Source organism: Gastrolobium bilobum, unplaced genomic scaffold (assembly GCF_033153095.1).
Source record: "Gastrolobium bilobum isolate Gb01-03AN ecotype WA unplaced genomic scaffold, APGP_CSIRO_Gbil_v1 utg2226, whole genome shotgun sequence".
NCBI lineage: Eukaryota > Viridiplantae > Streptophyta > Magnoliopsida > Fabales > Fabaceae > Gastrolobium > Gastrolobium bilobum.
In genome coordinates this window covers 246,525-265,786 of record NW_026897396.1, presented here as the reverse complement: position 1 = coordinate 265,786, position 19,262 = coordinate 246,525, and the positions used below count along the sequence as shown (strand labels likewise).

Sequence of the window (19,262 nt, the reverse complement as noted above, 5' to 3'; positions counted from 1 at the left end):
TTTCATGGTCATTGAAAGTCAGTGTTGTGGGGCTGTGTTGAGAGCCCCAAGAGCACTCATTTTTTGAGTTTGTGAAGCTTAAGGTGAGCCTTGATCACCCCTTTTGAAATTTCCATAGTTGAGTGATGCTCTCCGGCAAGTATACCGATCGCACAAGTAATATAGATAGTAAGTAAAGTATCGTCTCCACAGGGATTGGGTCGAATATCAATTAATATTCCTTTTAAGAATGGAAGAGTTCAAATGGGTTGTGACAAATATTGTCGATTTGTGAAATTGAGAACTGAAAGTAAAGACTTGTTTTTGTAATTTTGTTTATGAGAAATAAAATAATAAATTGAGAATTGATTTTTGTAAATGTGAGAAAAGCATTGTAGCTAGAGCGCACTCACCTTATGATCCCCAATTATTACTTTGGATTGATTTAAAAATACTTATTTATATAAATACTCAGATAATTATCATCTAGAATTAATTAGTTAAATTCCAATCCCTTGGAAATTTAACCCTTTAACCTCAATTGGAATCCTAATCCCTGAGCAACCCCTCATGAGAATTAAGCAATGAACACGATAATTCAAGCATCTGCAATTAAATATACATCTATTCCTAGCATGCATAATAATTGTTATCTTATCCCCTTTCAAGATGAAAACTCCAATATTCCTATCTAGGGTTCTAACCCTCAAACTATCCTCAACTATCAGATTGATCAATTCTAATAAAGAGAATATAAATACGCACAGGATAGAGATAAAGACAATTTATATAAACGAGTAAAAATAAACCAATCCTTCGTAACAAGGGTTCACATAGGGTTTGTGACCCTAACTACAATAAAGAGTAAACCAGCCAAGCATAATCGTGGCTAAAAATTCAATATTCAATAAAAACATAAACCTGATAAATTAAACGAAGAAGAAGAAAAGAAACTTGATCTTCAGATTCCTCTCGGAGCACCATTGTCGTCTCTCTCAGTAGAATAGGTCTGAATCCTTAATTCTGTAAAAAGCATCCTATTTATATGCCTTTTTTTCCTTCTTCCAAAAATACCCCCAGGACAACACAGAGTAATTTTCCCGCAACCCGGCGCCAGTGTGGCGCCACTTCGCGCCACGCTTCTGTCTAATTTTGCAAAAGTCACGAAAACTTGGCGCCACTAGGCGGCACTCCAATTTCTTCATAAAAAGTGGCAATACTTGGCTCCATTTTGGCGCCAAGTAGCGCCAAGCTACTGTTACCTTTTGTAATTAAAAAGTGGCGCTAGTAGGCTTGATAAGTGTGGCGCTAGTTGACGCCACTTGCAATTGTCCGGTGTGGAGTTCGTAAACTGGCGCGGGTTTGCGCCAGTGTGGTGCCGGTCCGCGCCATGCTTCTGGAACTTGTTATAACACCTCGTGATTCTAAAGATGAATTTGTATGTTATAATGAGAATTAAAGGGTAGGATTAGCGAAAATCCTGAAATTGGGGTCAAAATATGTACCAAGGGAAAAATGGTAATTTACCAAACACGTAACCCGAGACATGAAAAATTGAGTAGGAGATCTCAAATGATAAAAATAATGCCGAAAATGGATTCAGGACGAAAAATCGAGTGGATAGGCAAGTTTCGGAAATTTTGATGAATAGTAATTTTTCTGGTGTAAAAAATACTACGGTATAATTGTACCGATAAGCGTGAAATTTTTATCAGTATTTTTAGGAAACAAAAATATGTCATGAACCAGAAAAATAAGTAGATTATGAATTTATAGTTGGAATTGATGATTGGATTAAAGTTAAATCGCGTATGGGACCCGCGCAACCCAAATCCACTTAAGTTCCTTTTCTTCCCTCACAAACACACGGGCTCTCTCTCTCTCTCTCTCTCTTTTCCTTGTCTTCACGTTGCAGCCCCTCCCTCTCCACCATTGAAGAACCTTCATTCCTTCCTTCATAACTCCTCACTTCCTCCACCAAATCCATTGAAATTTGTGTTGAAATTCATTGGAAAACTCATTCTAAAGCCATTGGTGATACTCCCAAGCCTTGAAATCGCCTCTTTGTGGAGCATTTGGCCTAGGGAAGATCCGAAAAATTGGAGAAAAATGGTGTTTATGGAGGCAATGGACCTCTTGTTGCTTGGAAAATCCTTGGAGGAGAGTCTAGCGTTGATTGTGAGTATATTTACATAGTTTTTACGGTTGATTTCATAGATCAAAATATATGAACCCTATTCTTATAGTTATGGATTTGTGAGGATAGGAAGCTCAAATGGAAAAATTGCATTACTGATAGTGTCTTAGAATGACTTGTTTGAGCTAGGAATGCTATGAAAATTCTAGGTGAAAATGTTGAAGTTTAACTTAGAAAAATTGAGTGTCATGAAAGTGGAAAATGAGTTGTGTGAAACTAGAATGGTTAGTTGTTGTAGAAGGTGGTAATATGATTGTTTGAGGTGTATGATTGTTGAATTGGTAATTGAGATGAGGATGGTGGAGATATGAATCTAAGGAGATTGGTTATTAGGCTTAGTTGCGTTGAGTAACTATGATGTATGAATTGATGTATTGTTGTGAATTGTTGATTGATCATGGTGTTGATCAATGTAGGGTACCTCACACGGACGTGATTGTGGAAGATTGACTTGGAGCGTACGGGTTGGAACAAGACTTTCGGAGTTGAGGTAAACCTTTGGAACTTGGGTTTAGTCCCTTGTGTGCTCCACCACACCTAGTGGAAGGTTGTGGTTGGATTTTGTGTCTCTGAACATTGTGTGAATATGTATGTTCATGCATTATTGCTTGATTGTGTGACATGCTTGGAGCATGTTGTGTGTAACTTGTTTGATCTCTGGCCAGTAGATGTGTGTTGGTTTGGACTTCCGCTGGAGATATCCTTTGGGGATTCCAGTCGGGTTGTTGCCGTGGGGCCGACTCTGGGAGCGGTACCAGGATGATCCAAACATGGGACTTCCGCTGGATAGGGCTCATGAGGAGTTCCAGTTGAGTTTTGCCATGGGGTCGTCTCAACCATGGGAGAGGCACCAGGAAGATTCCGGGAGTTATATGATGGGGTCCTTGAACGGAATCCTTATGTGAATGTTCTTGGATTTGTCCCCAGTTGTTGGTGATATTGTATGCCATGCATTTCATACTATGTTATTTGTTGCACATTAAGTGAGCCATGGGGTGGAGTGATCCTCTAGTACCCTTAGTTTACTGAGATATATTTGTATATCTCACCCCGCGTTTGAGGCTATCATTTCAGGTTAGGTTGAGCCTGGAGGAGTGGAGCATGAGGTGCACATGGAGGGCATAACATGTTAAGGGATTGTATCAAATACACTAGCATAGATTTTAGTGTTTTGGATTTAGGTCATGAACTTGTGCATGTTAATAATGTCATGCTTTTGTATATTCATAACTATGTGTAAGTCTTTCGATAATGGATGTATAACTATGCTTTGATATATATGTATATTCTGTGTGAGCATGAGATTTTGTCCATAGCCACCTATGATGTATTGAAAGCATGTAAATGTAATGTGAGAGGCTTTAGGCCTAGTTTTTGGAATTGATTATAATTATAGTTAACAAAAGCATGCAATGGAACTTTGGTGATTGAAACATAGTGAATATCATACATGTAAATGGACTGTGATGGGTTGTAAGTGCTCCAAGGAATTTTTAGTCCTTGTGTGTGCCACCCATGTGATTTTATGCACCTTGAGGTATTAGGATTGTTGGCAAAATTGGGGATTTTTGTAAAAACAAAGGGAACTCTGGCAAATTTTCAGGAACTGTTGGAAATACAAACAGGGTGCTGCCCAATTTTCGTCTCCCATATTATGGAATTGGACCCCTTGACCTTCTTGGAAGTTAGAGATCTTTCTCTTAGATTTCCAATGAGACCAAGATTGTGTAAATTGGAGTTGTATAACTCAAGTTATGGGCAGAACACCATAGGAAGGTCAGATTTCATGTTTCAGGCATACAGCTCCAGTACCTTGACGTTGTTGGCTCCAATCTGGCGCTGTGGGCGCCGTTGCCACTGTCTTCTGGCGCTGTCAGCTCGGAAGTGGCGCTGTCAGCGCGGAGGTCCTGCAGTTTCAGCACCCATTTTCTTTGAAATGTCATAACTTGGGCTACGGTACTCCGAATTGAGCGCGGTTTGAACCCACGCGTAGCTAAAGAAGAAATCTATAACATAGTAAGAGATGAGAAGCATTTGAGAGGCAAGAAATTGTTGGAGTAAATAAAATGGTTAAGGCATGTAGTGTTAAAAGTGGAACATACGAGTCTTAACTTTGTTGGTTTATGGGAACCAATTAGCACCCTTTAAACGAAAGTTGTATGGTATTAGGCTATAGTATTAATAATTCCACAAGAAGTTTTGAGTTATGATCACAGTCATTTTAAAGGTATAATCGATATTAAAAAGGAAAAAGTTTTCCCGTAAATTCAAATAACTACTGTGATTGTAACTGCGCTTAATATCATAATTAATGTTAACAATACCGGTGTACAACGAGCTGTTACACTTGTACTCCTCTGAACTCGTGTGGAATTGTGTTAATAGGCTTTTTATAATTTTCACTTCTTTTTCCTGTAAAAACACAACAATAGGTGAGAAATATTATTGAAAAGAAAGAATCAATATAATTAGCAAATATGTATTTAAGTTCCTCTCTTATGACTCAATTCTTATCAATTTTAACATAGAAAAACCACACTTGCCAGAGGCACATCAAATCATTCCCAGATTTAAACGTTGCTGTCCCCAGCAATGTACAAGACTCAATCCAAGAAACAATCAATTATTCCAGCATAACATCACACAGACAATCAATAGATCACTATGCTAAGCAATGCTGAATCAATGCAAAGAACTCCTAACAATGCCTTCTATTCTCATGAAAATATCTGAATCTAGCTTGAACACCCCTCACCAAGATAAACATATAACGCTCAGCACTCAGGTATTTGGGGGAGTAACAGTCACTCAATCCATCACAGCAATAACACTACCATACGCTTGATCATATTCTCAAGTTCCTAAAGATGATGAACATTAACACATGCACGATTGATCAAAAGGACTTCTCAGGTTGTAACTTGGCCGGGTTAAAGGGAAGGAATATATGGATAGTAGCTCAAACAACAATGAGATTGAAAACTGATATTATTTCACTTTAACACATTCAACTCAATGGTTTTGCTCCACTAACATTCCCACAGAATTTCGGGAATTAATTCCTTTCAACCACCTTTTATGCACATTCACCCTTTTTCTTTTTATTGCTTTTTTTTTCTTTTTCTACCTTTGTTTTAAGGGAACATATGAAATTTTACCTCCCCTAATTACTTGACCTTTGTGGAGCTTACCTTAATTTCTTTGTTTTATTTTTCAACACATCAGTAATTCAATCTCAATTAAGGTAAGTCACATGGATATAGGCTAAGCCATCAATCAGGAATTCTGAACAACAAGGCTCAGGTTCAAAGGGGTTTAGCAATGGAAAAATTTTCATACAAGTGGATTATTTTGGCCAATAGCTAACAAGAACAAAATGCCTTTATCATATCAACCAATGCATGCATCTTAGAGAAACAGAGCAAGTTCTAGAATGCTATCACAGTGAGATATCTCAAAATAAAATAAGTGTTTAAGCACAAAACCTCACCAGCTATGATGTCAAGCTAGACTTCCAAAAGAAACATCAGGCATCATTAATCATTCAAGAACAAAATTCAGACAAACGAGCAATCATGAAATCTACTCATGCCCATACAATAACATGCCAGAAGTTCATACAAAACATGTTTTCTAAGATGAATCAGTCACGTTAACTAGGGAAAGCATATCTAAACTTGAGACTTGCTCAGAAACATTTTCAAATTTTTATTTTTTTATATAGCACACAAAATAACTATAAAAATAACTAAGAAAATTAAAAGAGTTAGAGTATCTCCCCTGATAGAAGAATCGCAGCTCTAAGGTGCAAGCCTACCATTCCCAGATTTAGAGAATTGTTGTCCTCAGCAATAATTAAACCACAAGATGAAAGAAAAACCTGCACAATAGAACAAACAGTGGCATATAGGATAAACTATAATGCGCACATTAAAGCATCAGAGAAAGATATACCAACACAAAATAACTAAAATTACGAAACAGAAAAATAAACTAATATACAAAATCTCCGTCAGCAAGGAGATATCAATCATCCATGTCATCCCCCTCAGCAGCGTGGGATGACTCAACAAATGGAAGGTCCGGTGGTACTGGATGCTTTGGTGTATGAGACCACCATTCTCAGATTTGTTCCAAACCATGGAGCCAAGTTAAGAACTCTTTGAAGCATTGATTTTTTCGAGAGATAGAGTCTGGGTGTCTCTTGTCAAACTTTAGCGCCCGGTGATCCGCACACATCTTCCAACTCGTATCAAAGAGTTTCACCACTTCATTTCTCATTGCCTTCTACTTTGTAGGATTACGCCTCCTTTGAGACCTCTTCACCTCTTTGACATCATCTTTCAGAGTTTGAGGAAGCGCCTTCAGTTCCACTTTTGAGGTATCATCTTCTTTGTAATCCTCTGCTTTTTCAAGAACCTCAACCGCTACATTTTTCTTCCTTTACGACTTCAAGACTAAAACAATCGTCTTTGTGAGAAGACTGTTTTAGAGAATCAAAGACGTGAATTGTAACGGTTTAATCCTTCATTCTTAGCTCGAGCTTCCCGTTTTCAACATCAATCAATGCTCGAGATGTAGATAAGAAAGGTCTACCCAACAAAAGAGGCATCTCAGCTCCCCCTTCCATGTCCAACACCACAAAATCAGCAGGAAAGATGAACTTATCCACCTTCACAAGAACATCTTCCACTATTCCACTAGGCTTCCTTATAGACTTATCAGCAAGTTGAAGAGATGCCAAAGTAGGCTTCAACTCGGTGATCCCCAAGGATTTACAAATAGAAAGGGGCATCAAATTAATGCTAGCCCCAAGATCACATAATGCCCTGCCAATTTTGGTGTTGCCAATTTCAATTTGAATATTGAAGCTCCCTGGATCACTAAGCTTGGGTGGAAACTTCTTATGTATTATGGCACTACACTCCTCAGTGAGTGTTACTGTTTGACACTCTTGCAGCTTATGCTTTCTTGATAACAAGTCCTTCATGAACTTAACATAAGTGCGCGTGCAAGCCAGAGCTTCAGCAAAGGGAATGTTGACATGCAATTTCTTGAATATATCAAGAAATCTGTCATAATGTTGCTTCTGAGCATCCTTCTTGAATATTTCAGGATAGGGTGCCATGGCTCTCACATATTCAGGACTCAGCTCAAACTTCTTCTTTTCAACTGGCTTCTCCACTTCAGCAGATTTTTCAATTTCTTTTTCTGGCTCCTTAACCTCCTTCAGCTTCTCATTAGCTTCCATATTTATGCTCAGATTTTCTGGAGCTGCCACTACTTTGCCACTTCTAGTTGTGACAAACATACAATCCTCCTTGGGATTTGTAACTGTGTTAATAGGGAAAGTTCCTGGAGTTCTATCAGCAACTTTCTTAGCCAGCTGGCCAATTTGATTCTCCAAATTCCTTATAGAAGCACTCATGTTTTTAGTTTTGGCCCTAGTCTCCTCTATGAAAGCATTTGTGTTCTTGGTATTGGCTCTAGTCTCCTCCATGAAAGTATTAGAGTGTTGAGCCATTTGTCCAACTAACCTCTCCAAATCAGAAGGCTCCTTAGCTTGGACTGGTGGAGGCCGTAAGTAGTTGTTTGAATTGTAATCAAGACCCGTGCCTTGGATTTTCCGTTGATAATTATTACCTCCAGAAGCAAAATTCTGACCTCTTTGAACATTTTGTTGTTGGGGTCTTTGATTATACCAGATGCCATTCACCTGTGCTTGTTGAGGTGAATCAGAAGGCATCAAAGGACATTCATTAGACTCATGATTGTCCTGGAAATATTCACACACAACAGCAGCAGCTTTTGTCTGAACACCAGCAAGCTGCATCTTATCAAGTCTTGAGGTCAGGTTTGCCACCTGCTGAGATAGCAAACTGTTTTCAGCCAACACTGCATCATTACCTTCCAGTTGAAGGATACCTCTCTTAGGCTTGGATGACAGCACTTCATTTTCATTGGCAGCCATCCTCTCAATCAACTCAAGAGTCTTATTCGCTCTCAGAGTTTTTATAGTGCCACCCGGTGCACCATTCAACACCATCCGAGCCTCAGGCTTGCAACCATTGAAAAAGATTCTCACCTGATTGCCAGTAGTCAGGTTATATTGAAGACACCTCCTCATTAAATCCTTGAATCTGTTCCATGCTCCACACATAGTTTCACCTTGTAGCTGGGTGAAATTGGTGATATCATTCACCATCTGGTTGTACCTCTCCATCGAGAATAACTCAGCAAAGAACTTCTGAGACACATCATCCCATGTAGAAATACTTGCTGCAGGCTGCCTCTCCAACCAACTAAGAGCCTTTCCCTTAAGAGCAAAAGGGAACAGCCTCAACCGGATTGCATCATTCGACACCTGAGGGTGTTTGGTTGAGTCGCAGATCCTCAAGAATCTGTCAACGAATCGATGAGGATCCTCACTCTCCTCTCCTCCAAACTGGGCTCTCTCCACCAAATTGATATGAGAGGACTTGAGCTCCCAGTTGTTGGCAACATTTGGCTGAACAATGCTCGCATTGGGTCTGTTGAATAATAGAGTCAGAATGGTGTCTATGAGTGGATTGTCCTCTTCATTGTTTGCTGCCATCTTGTGTGCTTCTTCAAACATAATTCCTTGCTCGTTGAATGCAAGCTTCTTCCGAGCAAGTTTTCTGTATCTCTTTTCAGTCTTTGTAATCTCCAAATCAAGTGGAAATTCTGGCTTTTTACCTCGCATACAACTCAGAAAAGAGATTAGTAGCACTGTTCAAATATCAAAAAAAATAAAATAAAAATCAAATCCAATCTTAAAAATCAAAATTAATTAATATAAGAAACGCTAATCCCCGGCAACGGCACCAAAAACTTGATGCTCTCCGGCAAGTATACCGATCGCACAAGTAATATAGATAGTAAGTATGTTAGTATATGGATGCCCCAGAGACAATCTTTTGATTAGATTAGGACATAAGAGGACCTTTGTATTATCGCAAATGAATAAAAGCATACTTTATCCTGTTTCATATTTTGTCTTGATATTACTGTTAATATTATATGAGTAACTAGATAAACCCCTTGGAATAAAATAGGTATCTCTTGAGTATCTGTGATGAGATCACGATCATGAGGATTCAAGGATACTGGATGTTTATTCCTAATTTTATGTTCCTAGTCTAGAGACACTGAGAATGGGGATCAGTGATCTCGGGTAAGACTAGCACAACTTATCTACTTGTATTCGGATGCAAGGTAAAGACCTCATGAGCTACAGATATGGAGATGTCTTAGCTAAAGTCGTGGGTGGACCTATAAGGGCATAGCTCGCACTGAACAGACCCACAAAGAGACTCTATGAGGAAATCTCACAGAGAGTATCATTAGAGTAGTCTCTTTATATTTGGGTATGTCTTTCCTTAGACCATAAGTTATTGCATAGACTGTGTTCTAGAAAGCATGCTTTGACTGGATACCTCGTCTGCCTGAAACATGGAGACTCATAGGTATACTGTTGGGCTTGTCTTGAAAGAGCACAGGGCCAGGGTGATAAGCTGAAGGAATTCGTCAAATCTCTGTGAGAGATTAGGTTATCTGTAAACCGGAGAAATTGGGATGATATTTACAGTGACTCGGGAATCTATGCATAGTAAAAGAGACAATGAAATGATCTGTCTTTAGAGTCAGTAAATTGAAGATTCCCTATTTCGAATAAAGCTTACCCGAAACCGCAAGGGTTGATACGTTTCCTTACCCTAGGTTTTATGGGAAGGTAACCGAGACGAAAGGAAATACATACGGCAACCAAATATGTATAATATGATGATTATGTCATTAACCTAACTAGCTCTGGGGCAACAAAGCATTGCTAGTGCTCTGTGTTGTCATTAGATGAGTTGTGGGCTTATTGGGCCCAAGCCCATTTATGTCAGTGGCTATGTTGGGCCTAATGGGTCACACACTAACACCTTATTGTCATGACAATATAGCATTAAAGGTATTGGGCCTAATAATGGTTGTTAGCCCAAGAAGAAGTTTGGAAGCCCACCAAAAGGGAAAAAAGGGCGCATGGTTAGTTAATGGGCTTGGATGGTTCAAGACATTACTAATTAATTTAATTAGTTAAATTAATTATCAAATGTTTAAATTTTAAATTTTGAATTTGAAATTTGAAATTCGAATTTTGAATTTTGAATTTGAAATTCGAATTTTGAATTTTGAATTTGAAATTTGAAATTTGAAATTTTAAATTTTGAATTTGAATTTTGAATTTGAAATTTGAATTTGAATTTGGAATTTGAATTTGAATTTAAAATTTAAATATTTGAACGTTTGAATTCAAATGTTTGAATTCGAATTTGAATTGGCTATGAAAAGTTGTTTCATAACAAAAGGATAAGATAAGATCTTGTTGGAACAAACCCCAAATATCAAGAGGAGATCTTTGAGAATCTTCTAGTGAGGATATGGGGCACTGATTTTGGCATCTGATGATGGTCATAGGATCAACTAAATGAGCTTCGGTCAGATTTGGTTTGTTGAGAGAATAAGTGAGACAGTTGGTTCAAGTTTGAATGCATCTGCTCAACGTATCTGGACTGTTATGAGGCCAAGTGGGGCGCACCATATGGCTGGCCATATGATGGTTGTTGAGTCAGATTCTTGTTGAGATATTCACTTGATATCATGAGGATGTGAGAGGAGGTTGTTGACAAGATTTGAATTTTGCAACAACTCTCCTCATCCCCCCTAGTGTGCGCTACATAGGGCTTTATTTAAGTGAAGAAAATCTGATTTTAATGATGATTATTCTCTCATCTCCTTGTGGGTTCCTTTTGTTAGGTTTTTCTTAAGAGAGTTTTAAAATAACCTAGCCTTTTCAAAGTAAAACCATGCGCCAGTTTTGTGTCTGTTCTTGCTGAATATTCACTCTTCTAAACACCTTGACCTAGCCTCCTCCTTCACACATTGGGCGCATAGCTTACCTCCATTGGTGTTTTCGTTGGTGGCCTTGAAGAAGAGTTCTTCCGTCTTGACAAAGGGTGGTGTGGATCAACATTAGAGGGCTTGCATCTTCAAGCCTCATCTTGATCGTCCTCAAGTTTTGGAAAGCAAACAAGGTAACATCCATGCCCTAAAGCATGTTTCTTGATATGGTATGTGTTATTCCGCTCGAAAAATTTTGTTTTTCCCTCTCACATGCCTCGACCTTCAAGGTCAGTTTCTTTCAAGTAGTATCAGAGCCCAGTTGCTTTACCATCGGCGGGTGATGGTACCTTGTTTGTAAAAACTTGTCTTTACGGTCAAAATTCTTTAAAGAATTAAAACTTGAATCATAGCATATGGATTTCGAAATACTATGCTTTAAATCGTTAAAGTTTTTATTTTATGAACATGTTAATGTGATTGCTATGTTCATATGTCTGTATGTGATCATAGTTTTGTTTCTTTTCTTTGTGAAAGTTTTAAAAGAAAAACTTTTTTGAAAGGGATAAAATCGGCCGTGAGGGGTACTATGAGTACCTTGATTGTTTTCTTAATTTTCGCTGTGAATTGTTCCATGAGAAAGACATGAAATTTTGTTAAAAAATTTAATCATATATGTGATATGTGATTCGCCCATACCATGTGTGGTGTCTGCATGTGTGGTTTAATTTTGTGTTCTTTGAGAAAGAGTCATCAAAATTTAAATTATATTAATTGTTATATAATTCGGCCATTAAGAAAATTTGAATCATGATTCTTGTGTTGATATTTTAAATGTTAAAATGATCTGACGTATGGATGAACATGTTATATAATATGTGATATTATGTGCTTGCAAGTTATTTGTATTTTCAGGTACAAATTGGAAGGGGATGGCCATGGTGCCCGAGTTTAAATTTCAAATTTTATATTTTAAATTAAAGGTGTAATTTTGTTCGATTTGAATTAAAATGTAATTTTGAATTTTAAATTTTGTATTTGTCCCTCCAAAGATGTTTTGGAGTTTCTTCAATTATATGTAATTAGAGAAATAGGCTAGTGGCGTTTAGACGACAAGGAGCCATTGCTTGAGAAGCGGAAGGACGAATGCACGAGCACCATGACCGTCTCAAATAAAACTGTTTTATTAGCATGTATGCTTTTATGTTTTAAACGACTAGTATGCATGAATTGGACAAAGCGCGCTTGTATGTATTATTATGCACGTCCAATCACGACTAGTGTAATCCGATAGATGTTTGACATAGGATACGACTAGCATGATAATAATATAAATGCGTTTGATGAGACCTAATAAACCCCTAAATAAAAGGAACCCTTAAAAGGAATAAATTATTAAGCATATGATTACCTCCCACCACCAATATTACCCGAACCTCCTCTACATAGTGGTGCTCCACAACTCAGTTGGGACCCACTGTTTCGTTGAGTAAGAGTAGTATTAGAAGTGTTAGACACTTAGGGTGCTGGTTAATGCTTAACTAAGGCATAAGTTGCAGGCTCAGCCGGGCTTATGTGCTTAGGGTAATAATGCTAGGTTGGATGCATGAGATGCACCACTAAGTGACAAAGAGTTGTCAACCTAATGTTAAGAGAGGGTATGAGATACTGTTGATGAGGATCAACCCATTATTTAAATTAATCTTGCGGTCTCAGACGGGGGTTAAAATAGATAATCGCACTCTTAATCTCACTAAGGTAAAATCTAAAAGTAGATTAACCCTAAGTCAAATGGTAAGGGTCATTGACTTAGATAAAATAGTGGGAGGGGCAAATTATTTAAAGTCTTTAATGATTTGTTTATACAACATGTCTAAATATATTAATTAAATCATCTTTACATCTTTTTCAGTTTTAGTATGACTAATCCACTGTCACTGCGCTCAATACTCGATACGAACAAACTGACCGGTTCAAACTTTATGGACTGGTATCGGACCATGAGAATTGTTCTTAGGGCCGAAAAGATTGCTTATGTCCTAGATGCTGCATTACCCGTAGCTCCTAAGGAAGGGGAAGATGGGTTCGCGGAATTTGATTTCGAGGCCCACAAACAGCACATGGATGACAATGTGTTGGCTGTCTGCATCATGTTGGCATCCATGTCGCCTGAACTGCAAAGGCAGCATGAGCATATGGATGCTCCCTCTATTGTCTTACATCTCAAGGAGTTGTATGACATTAAAGGCAGGCATGAGAGGTATGAGGCCTCTAGAGAATTGTTCTCATGCAGGATGTCTGAGAACATGTCTGTGAGCAGTCATGTTCTTAAGATGATCGGGCTCATTGAGAAGCTAGGAAATCTAGGCTTCGTGATGGATGCCGAGCTAAATAATGACTTAGTCCTGACCTCGCTTCCACCTTCCTTCAGTCAGTTCATTATGAATTACAACATGCATGGGATGCTTGTGAGCTTGCCTGAATTGTTAAGCATGTTAACAACTGCTGAAGTGTCTATCAAAAAGGATAGGACACATGCTCTTCTGATTGGTGGGACTAACAAGGCCAAGGGTAAAGGCAAGGAGCCTGCGAAAGGCGACTCCCTTAAACCCAAATGAAAACCCATGAAGAAGAAAGGCAAAAGGAAGGGTAAGAATGCATCTAAGGACAAAAGTGATGCTGAGTGCTTCCATTGTGGCAAGAAAGGCCATTGGAAGAGGAACTGTCCAGACTACCTGAAGAGTGTGAAGGACAAGAAGCATGGTGATGCTTCTGCCTCAGGTATTTTCATGATTGAGATAAATTATTCTTGTGCTAATCCGACCTCATGGGTATTGGATACCGGTTGTGGTTCTCATCTCTGCAATATGTTGCAGGTGCTTAGGAGCCCAAGGAGATTGGAGAGAAACGAGGTGGACCTCCGCGTTGGCAATGGAGCAAGGGTTGCTGCTCATTCTATTGGAGATGCCGACCTTATTTTGCCTACGAGCCTTTTATTGCATTTGAATAATTGTCTTTATGTTCCAAACATTTCTAGAAACATAATTTCTATTTCTTGTTTAGAACAAGATGGTTTTACTTTTAGTATTAAGAATGGTACATTTTCTATCATTTTGAATGATATTGTTTATGGTACTGCTTCTTTAACAAATGGATTGTATGTTCTGGAAATGGGAACTGAAGTGCTCAATATAGTTGTGAAACGACCTAGGATAGATAATCAATCTTATCTTTGGCATTGTAGACTAGGGCACATAAACGAAACAAGATTGTCTAGGATGCATGCAAATGGATACCTAGATTCCATGGATTTGGAATCCTATGGACAATGTGAATCTTGTCTAGCTGGGAAAATGACTTGTCACAAGCCCAAAGGGCTTGAGAGTCATAGGGCTAGTGAGTTATTAGAACTCATTCACACTGATGTTTGTGGGCCAATGTCTATAGAGGCTAGAGGAGGATACTCTTATTTCATCACCTTTACTTATGACAAATCAAGATTTGGGTACGTGTACCTAATGAGATATAAATCCGAAGCCTTTGAAAAGTTCAAGGAGTTTAGGAATGATATAGAGAAACAACGTGGCAAGATGATTAAGACATTACGATCAGATCGTGGTGGTGAATATCTGAGCCATGAGTTTCAAGATTATCTGAGAGAAAATGGAATTCTCTCGCAGTTTACTGCACCTTACACACCACAACAAAATGGTGTCTCCGAAAGGAGAAACAGGACCTTGTTAGACATGGTCAGGTCTATGATGAGTAAGACTCAACTTCCAAAATCGTTTTGGAGATATGCCTTAGACACAGCGGCATACCTTCTAAATAGGGTACCGTCAAAATCTGTTCAGACCACACCATATGAGATATGGAATGGTAAGAGACCCAACCTGAGTTACCTCAGGGTATGGGGATCGCCAGCTTATGTCAAAGCGTTGGCATCAGACAAGCTTAGTGCTAAGAGTACTAAATGTCTATTTGTGGGGTATCCCAAAGGTACTAAGGGATACTACTTTTACTCCATGGATGAACACAAGGTGTTTGTGTCAAAGAATGCTGAGTTCCTTGAGAAGGATTTGATCTCTCAAGGAGCCAGTAGGAGAAAGATTGATCTTGAAGAAGTTCAAGAACCACATGAACAAATTGAGGAACCCGAGTCTGCTCCGCAGGCGACGTTCTCCAATGGAGAAGTAAACACACAACTCCGTGGGTCAACGAGGGTCATCCATCCACCTGAGAAGTATGGGTTTGTGATTGAGAATCAGCAAACCGTCGAGGATGATGAACCAAGTAACTACGAAGAGGCAGTGAAGGATGTTGACTCTTCTAGGTGGCTTGAAGCCATGGAATCTGAAATGAATTCGATGTATCAAAACAAGGTATGGACCTTGGTTCCTAAACCGCAAGGAATAGTTCCTATCGGTAACAAATGAGTCTTTAAAAGAAAGACTGATGCAGATGGCAACGTTCAGACCTACAAAGCTAGGTTGGTTGCGAAAGGGTATCGTCAAAGACAAGGAGTTGACTATGATGAGACTTTCTCACCGGTTGCCATGATCAAATCTATTAGGATCATGCTTGCGATAGCGGCATATCACGACTATGAAATTTGGCAAATGGATGTCAAGACCGCCTTCTTGAATGAGTTCTTGAAGGAGGAAGTGTACATGACACAACCTGAAGGTTTTGAAATCAAAGATCAGGAGCATATGGTATGCAAATTACAAAGGTCGATATATGGGCTAAAGCAAGCATCAAGGAGTTGGAATATTCGTTTTGATGAAGTCGTTAAGAGTAACGGTTTTATCAAGAACGAGGATGAACGTTGTGTTTACAAGAAGGTTAGTAGGAGTAATGTCGTCTTCCTAGTACTTTATGTAGATGACATATTGTTGATAGGAAATGACATCCCCACATTACAAATAACGAAAGAGTGGCTTTCAAAAAGCTTCACCATGAAGGATTTGGGAGAAGCAGCCGTTATACTTGGTATAAAGATCTAAAGAGATAGATCCAAGAGGCTGCTGGGTTTATCTCAATCCACGTATGTTGACAAGAGGCTAAAGAGGTTTAGCATGGAAAGGTCGAAAAGGGGTTTTCTTCCCGTCAGTCATGGGGTACATCTTTCAAAGGCTATGTGTCGTAAGTCATAGCCTGAGAAAGATCGCATGAGTGGAATTCCATACGCTTCGGCTATTGGATCCATCATGTATGCGCTTGAATATAAAATAATATGTTGTGTATTGATCTAATTTAGAGGGTTACAATATATAGAGACTCTAATGGGCTTAAGTGAAAGGCCCAGACCTAATACAAACCTAATACAATCAGAATTAATTACAGACTAATCATAATAATTACAGACTAATCATATCTAATCATATTTAATATATTCTAACACTCCCCCTCAAGCTGGTGCGTATATATTGTGAGCACCAAGCTTGTTACAAATATATTGAACCCGAGGACCTCTAAGAGCTTTAGTGAAGACATCCGCTAGTTGATCAGAGGAGTTGACGAAAGCAGTCTTGATTTCTCCTGACTGAATCTTTTCTCGAATGAAGTGACAATCAATTTCTATATGTTTGGTCCTCTCATGAAAGACGGGATTAGAGGATATATGTAGCGCAGCTTGATTATCACAGATGAGTGTCATGAGTTGTTTCTGTTCACAAAGATGAAGCTCCTGAATCAACTGCTTTAACCAGACTAAGTCACAGGTAGCATTTGCCATTGCACGATACTCAGCTTCTGCACTAGATCGAACAACAACAGGTTGTTTCTTGCTCTTCCACGAAATTAAGTTTCCTCCAAAGAAGACACAATAGCCAGAAATAGAGCGCCTGTCCGAGGGTGATCCTGTCCAATCGGCATCTGAATAACCACAAATTTCTGTATTTCCCTAATCTGAATACAACAAACATTTTCCTGGTGCTCCTTTGATGTATCGGAGGATCCTCACAGCAGCATCCCAATGTGAATCACAAGGGGAATCAAGAAACTGACTAGCCGTACTAACAGCGAAAGAAATATCTGGCCTAATCACAGTAAGATAGTTGAGCTTCCCAATTAGCCTCCGATAACGTCCAGGATCAGATAACGGTTCCCCCTGTCCGGGCAATAACTTGACATTAGGATCCATAGGTGTATCAACTGGTTTACTCCCCAACATACCAGTTTCTTCTAGGATATCCAAGGCATATTTCCTTTGACAGATAGAAATATCCTGTCTGGATTGCGCCACCTCAATACCCAAGAAGTAACGCAGCTTCCCAAGGTCCTTTGTTTGAAATGTACTAAACAAAGAAGCTCGCATTCTCCTCCCCTTTCTGGATCTGTGATTGTTTCTCTGTGGGTCTGACTTTAGACGCGTGATTCTCCTTGATTGGATATCGTTTGCCTTCGTTTACGGCTTTTATATTTTATCTTTATATGGCAGCAGCATCTCCTGATCTCTCGGAGGTTAATTCTTCTTCTATTGTTGCAAATATAGCTCAGTCAGACAATGCATCATTTGGTTCAGGTTCGGACTATGCTGCACTCCAAACCCCTCTCAGGAAGGCTTCTCCTCAGTCTCAGCCTTATACTGGTAATCCCGTTGCTTGTGTTTCTCATTCTACATCACTTGGCACTTGGATATTTGACTCCGGTGCTACCGATCATCTCTGTGGTAATAAGGAACTCTTTACATCTCTTACTTATTCTGATCATTTACCGTCTTTTACCCTTGCGGATGGAACCAAAGCCCCAGTTCGTGGGATTGGACAAGCTCGTTCGACCTCTACCTTGGCCCTGACATCTGTCTATTACATTCCTGGCATCCCTTATAACTTAATTTCTATTAGTAAGTTGATCCACTCCCTCACTTGCACCATTACTTTCTCTAACCATTCTGTTTCTGTGCAGGATCCGGGTACGAGAAAAATGATTGGAGTGGGTCGTGAGTCACGGGGGCTTTATTATCTGGATGTGTCTCGTCCTTCAGTAGCATGCTCTCTCACAGAATCTCCACAACTTATCCACAGTCGCCTTGGTCATCCAAGTCTTTCAAAGTTGCAGAAAATGGTTCCTCTTTTGTCCGGTCTTCAGTCTTTAGATTGTGTGTCATGTCAACAAGGGAAGCATACACGCTCCTCTTTTGCCAGTCGAGTCAATAAACGAGTTGATGCCCCTTTCTCTCTTGTTCATTCAGATATCTGGAGTCCAAGTCGTACCTTGTCTGTCTTAGGTTTTCGGTATTTCGTTACCTTTATTGATGATTTTTCCCGTTGCACTTGGACCTATTTAATGAAAAATCGTTCTTAGTTATTTTCCATTTATAAAAAGTTTTCTACTGAGATCTATACTCAATTTGGTGTTTCTATTCGTATTCTACGTAGTGATAATGCTAAGGAATATGTTTCTATTGATTTTTCTAATTTCTTGGCCACACAAGGTACTTTACATCAAACTACTTGTCCTCACACTCCACAACGAATTGAGGTGGCGCAATCCAGACAGGGCATTTCTATCTGTCAAAGGAAATATGCCTTGGATATCCTAGAAGAAACTGGTATGTTGGGGAGTAAACCAGTTGATACACCTATGGATCCTAATATCAAGTTATTGCCCAGACAGGGGGAGCCGTTATCTGATCCTGGACGTTATCGGAGGCTAATTGGGAAGCTCAACTATCTTACTGTGACTAGGCCAGATATTTCTTTCGTTGTTAGTACGGCTAGTCAGTTTCTTGATTCCCCTTGTGATTCACATTGGGATGCTGCTGTGAGGATCCTCCGATACATCAAAGGAGCACCAGGAAAAGGTTTGTTGTATTCAGATCAGGGAAATACAGAAATTTGTGGTTATTCAGATGCTGATTGGGCAGGATCACCCTCGGACTGGCGCTCTACTTCTAGCTATTGTGTCTTCTTTGGAGGAAACTTAATTTCGTGGAAGAGCAAGAAACAACCTGTTGTTGCTCGATCTAGTGCAAAAGCTGAGTATCGTGCAATGGCAAATGCAACCTGTGACTTAGTCTGGTTAAAGCAGTTGATTCAGGAGCTTCATCTTTGTGAACAGAAACAACCCATGACACTCATCTGTGATAATCAAGCTGCGCTACATATATCCTCTAATCCTGTCTTTCATGAGAGGACCAAACATATAGAGATTGATTGTCACTTCATTCGAGAAA

The 19,262-nt window shown here is 39.2% G+C and overlaps 1 protein-coding gene and 1 non-coding gene across 2 annotated transcripts in view; one reads left to right on the top strand and one right to left on the bottom strand.

Annotated features, from left to right (window-relative positions):
• Nucleotides 1-6,463: 6,463 nt before the first annotated feature.
• LOC133306562 (uncharacterized) overlaps nucleotides 6,464-19,262 on the bottom strand; it is a 43,143-nt gene continuing 30,344 nt past the window's right edge. Inside the window, exons 19-22 of the mRNA XM_061506891.1 lie at nucleotides 8,262-8,462; nucleotides 7,974-8,039; nucleotides 7,714-7,892; nucleotides 6,464-6,617 (exon numbers count right to left, since the gene is read on the bottom strand). Coding sequence (XP_061362875.1) covers nucleotides 6,464-6,617; nucleotides 7,714-7,892; nucleotides 7,974-8,039; nucleotides 8,262-8,462 — 600 coding nt within the window. The remainder of the gene's footprint in view (nucleotides 6,618-7,713; nucleotides 7,893-7,973; nucleotides 8,040-8,261; nucleotides 8,463-19,262) is intronic.
• LOC133306572 (small nucleolar RNA R71) lies at nucleotides 8,278-8,383 on the top strand. The gene has a single exon (XR_009750920.1). It is a non-coding gene; the product is annotated as a small nucleolar RNA R71 (small nucleolar RNA).